Below are 3,826 nucleotides of genomic sequence, written 5' to 3'. Positions count from 1 at the left end.
GTATTACACTATAATGTTACACAAAAGAGTTTTTATGTGTTACATTAGAGTGTTATACTAAGGAGTTTTTTTAGAGTATTATATTAGAGTGTTATATTTAAGAAAAGTCCATGAAGAAATTTTTTTTTTTTTGGTGTTATATGTTATATTCGAGGGTTACACTAAGGAGTTTTTGCATGTGTTACATTAGAGTGTTACACTAAAAAGTTTTTTTTTTAGTGTTATATTAGAGTGTTATGTTTGGAAAAAATACACTAAGAAGTTTTTTTGTATGCTATATTAGAATGTTACAATAAAAAAAAAATGTGTGTTACATTAGAGTGTTACACTAAGGAATTTTTTTGTTATGTTATATTAGAGTATTACGTTTTTTTGAAGTGATATTGATGATGTAGATGCTTATAATCAGGGGCGGAGGGACATTGGGCTCAGGGGGGTCATGTGCCCCCTGACTTTTGAATTTTCTTTTTCTTTTTTTTTTAAGTGTGGTCTACCTTTCACACACAGATTGTGCCCCTCCTCTTAATACACAATTTCAAACCCACTAACCCACTGACATCACATGCACAACGCACCACATTTGTATATTTTATTTTATTTTTTTTTTGGAATCCTAATCCCAATCCCAATTAAATACTGACACAACTTTTTTTTAGGTGAGTGCACACAACTCCAACGACAGCAAGGTTAAAACTCTAAAACCTTAGAAGTGTATGAAATTCTTTTTTTTTTTCTATTTATTCACAGTACTTGTGAAGTATATTGGTATTTTCTTTTTCTCCCTTTGTTGCTTTGTAATTTACCGATTCACAATTCACCAAATTAGGATCACACAACACAGATTTGGGACCACATTACAACCTTGGTATCTTTTCTTCATTGTTTACAAGTAATTTTTTTTTTTTTACTTTTAAATAAAAATTATGAGTATTAATTTATAATTATTTGTTAAGTTTTGATTTGTAAAATTTTTTTATTTGTTGTTATTTACGTTAAAATAAGAGATTTTGATATGCTATAATTATGATTCTTAATTGTGGTGATTTATATTAAAATTAGGGATTTTGGTTTGTTGTTCTTTGTGCTAAAATTAGGGATTTGATTTATGCTAAAATTAAAAATATTAATTTGCAGTGATTAATATTTAAATTAGGAATTTTGATTTGTTATAATTTGTGCTAAGATTAAAAATTTTGATTTGTTGTGATTTGTGCTAATTTAAATTTTTTAATTTGTATTAAAATTGGAGATTTTGATTTGTGGGGGGTTTGAGATTTTGATTATGAATTTTTATTTTGATTTTTAATTTTTCCAAACAGTCATGGAGAAATATTTCAAAAGAAAATCAAAGTTGGAATTATCTCTTTCTCAAGAAAAATATGATAATTATTCTTCTGCAAAACAAAGTCGCATACAAATCAACTTAGTAGACCTTCCTGCAGATCCAGGACTACGGCCTCAGATTATGGACTATAATGCTAATGATCAAGACCGGATTCGTGGGGCATATCTACAAAAACGTCCTTGTCAACCTCGTGATCATAATTTTCTACAAAAATCATTTGGACAAAAACTTCGGCAATTTAATCAGACTTGGTTTAGTGAATTTGCTAATTGGTTGGAGTATAGCGTAGTAAATGATGCAGCATTTTGTTTATATTGTTATCTTTTCAAACCCGATATTGGAGATCAAGCAAGTGGTGATTCTTTTGTTGGTGAGGGTTTCTCAAATTGGAAGAAAAAATAAAAAATTCAGACTCATGTTGAAGGTCCCAATAATGCTCACAATCAAGCTTTGAGTAAATGTCAAGACTTGTTAAACCAAAACCAACATATTGAAACGATTTTTTTCAAACAATCTGATCAAGTTCGAATTGAATATGGAACCCGTTTGAATTCATCGGTTGATTGTGTCAAATTTCTTCTAAGACAAGGACTTGCATTTCGTAGGCATCATGAATCTGAAATTCAAATAAGCAAGGAAATTTTCTTGAACTTCTCAAGTTTCTTGCTGATCATAATGAAGATGTCAAAGTGGTTACATTGAGTAATGCTCCACAAAATCTTAAGTTGACATCTTCTGATATTCAAAAAGACATTGTAAATGTGGCTGCATTTGAAACTATCAATGTGATTATTAGAGATCTCGGTGATGTACTTTTTTCTATTTTGATTGATAAAGCCCGTGACATATCAATCAATGAGTAAATGGCAGTTGTAATATGATATGTTGACAAAAAAGGCCAAGTGATTGAGTGCTTTTTGGGTATTGAGCATGTTGCTGATACGAATGCTCTGTCACTTAAATAAGCTATGAAAAATTTATTCTCCAGACTTGGATTGAGTATTTCCAGATTGCGGGGTCAAGGATATGATGGGGCTACTAATATGCAAGGTGAGTTCGATAGTCTTAAAACACTTATACTGAAAGAGAATCCTTGTGCATATTATGTTCATTGTTTTGCTCATCAATTGCAATTGGCACTTGTAGCCATGGCAAATAATTATAATTAAATTGCTTTACTTTTCACTTTGGTTTCTAATGTGGTGAATGTTGTTGGAGCATCATGTAAACGCCGGGATATTGTTAGGGAGAAGCAAGCTTCAAATGTTGCTGAGGCACTTAATACTGGAGAGCTATCTAGTGGGCAAGGCTTAAATCAAGAAACTAATCTTAAACGTGCTGGTGATACACATTGGGGTTCACACTATGGTACTTTAGTCAGCTTGGCTAGTATGTTTTCAACAGTGATTGATGTGCTTGAAATGATTTCGAAGGATGGTTCAAATTTAGAACAACGAGCAGAAGCAAATGTACTATTAGGCTCAATTCAGTCATTTGAATTTGTATTCAACCTTCATTTGAGGAAAATGATATTGGCTATTACAAGTGAGTTATCGCAAGCACTACAAAGGAAAGATCAAGATATTGTTAATGCCATGAATTTAGTTCAAATTTCTAAAGTACGGCTCCAAAAGATGAGACAGAGTGGGTGGACATCTTCACTTGATGATATTTTGTCTTTTTGTGAAAAGCATGAAATTGATGTTCCCCAAATGGAAGATATGTTTGTAGCTCGAGGGAGAAAAAGGCGCAATGCTCAAGAAATTACAAACTTACATCACTATCGCGCTGAGTTATTCCACACTGTTTTGGATATGCAAGTTCAAGAACTAAATGCTCGTTTCACTGTGTCGAACACTGATTTGTTACTTTGTGTAGCATGTTTGAATCCATCTAACTCTTTCTCTAGTTTTGACAAGAAAAAGTTAATTCATCTTGCTGAATTTTATCCCAAAGAATTTTCTTCAGTGGAGCTCATGGTACTTAATGATTAACTTGATACATATATTATCGACATGCTATCTAGTAGTGAGTTCTCAATGTTGAATGGAATTGCTGATCTTGCTAAGAAAATAGTAGAGACTAGAAAAGACAAAGTATATCCATTGGTGTATTTGCTCTTGACTTTAGCATTAATCTTACCTGTTGCAACTGCTACTGTTGAGAGGATATTTTCAGCTATGAATGTTGTGAAGAATCGGTTGCGGAACCAAATAGGTGATGAATAGATGAATGATAGCTTGGTTGTCTACATTGAGAAAATATTTTTGATGGCATTGACAGTGATACTATTATGAAAAGATTTCAAAAGATGAAAACTCGTTAGAGTCAATTGTAAAAGTTTAAAATTTAAAACTTTGTGTAATGGATATTAATTTTTAATGTTTAACATTAGCTCGAAAAATTATTATTATGTTATTGTTATTGATTGGGAAAGAAAAGTTTTGAGATTGTAATTAATGGGTGTCCCCCCTATATTAA

The 3,826-nt window shown here is 31.6% G+C and overlaps 1 protein-coding gene across 1 annotated transcript; it reads left to right on the top strand.

Annotated features, from left to right (window-relative positions):
- Nucleotides 1-1,321: 1,321 nt before the first annotated feature.
- LOC114315457 (uncharacterized) lies at nucleotides 1,322-3,339 on the top strand. Its single transcript, XM_082876563.1, has 4 exons — nucleotides 1,322-1,715; nucleotides 2,027-2,204; nucleotides 2,334-2,395; nucleotides 2,564-3,339. Exons 1-4 carry the CDS (start codon nucleotides 1,322-1,324, stop codon nucleotides 3,337-3,339), a joined length of 1,410 nt encoding a protein of 469 aa, XP_082732689.1.
- Nucleotides 3,340-3,826: the final 487 nt, after the last annotated feature.

The sequence above is a fragment of the Camellia sinensis genome, chromosome 6 (assembly GCF_055761805.1).
Source record: "Camellia sinensis isolate YWXY chromosome 6, ASM5576180v1, whole genome shotgun sequence".
Classification (NCBI taxonomy): Eukaryota; Viridiplantae; Streptophyta; class Magnoliopsida; order Ericales; family Theaceae; genus Camellia; species Camellia sinensis.
This window is presented reverse-complemented; position numbering and strand designations above follow the sequence as displayed.

Bases quoted from the DNA above. Each gene is read 5' to 3' on its own strand.
- LOC114315457 (XM_082876563.1), top strand. From the start codon at position 1,322: ATGGAGAAATATTTCAAAAGAAAATCAAAGTTGGAATTATCTCTTTCT. The intron at 1,716-2,026 runs GTGAGGGTTTCT...ATCATAATGAAG, and splicing joins AAGTGGTGATTCTTTTGTTG to ATGTCAAAGTGGTTACATTG. The intron at 2,396-2,563 runs GTGAGTTCGATA...ATGTTGTTGGAG, and splicing joins TGGGGCTACTAATATGCAAG to CATCATGTAAACGCCGGGAT.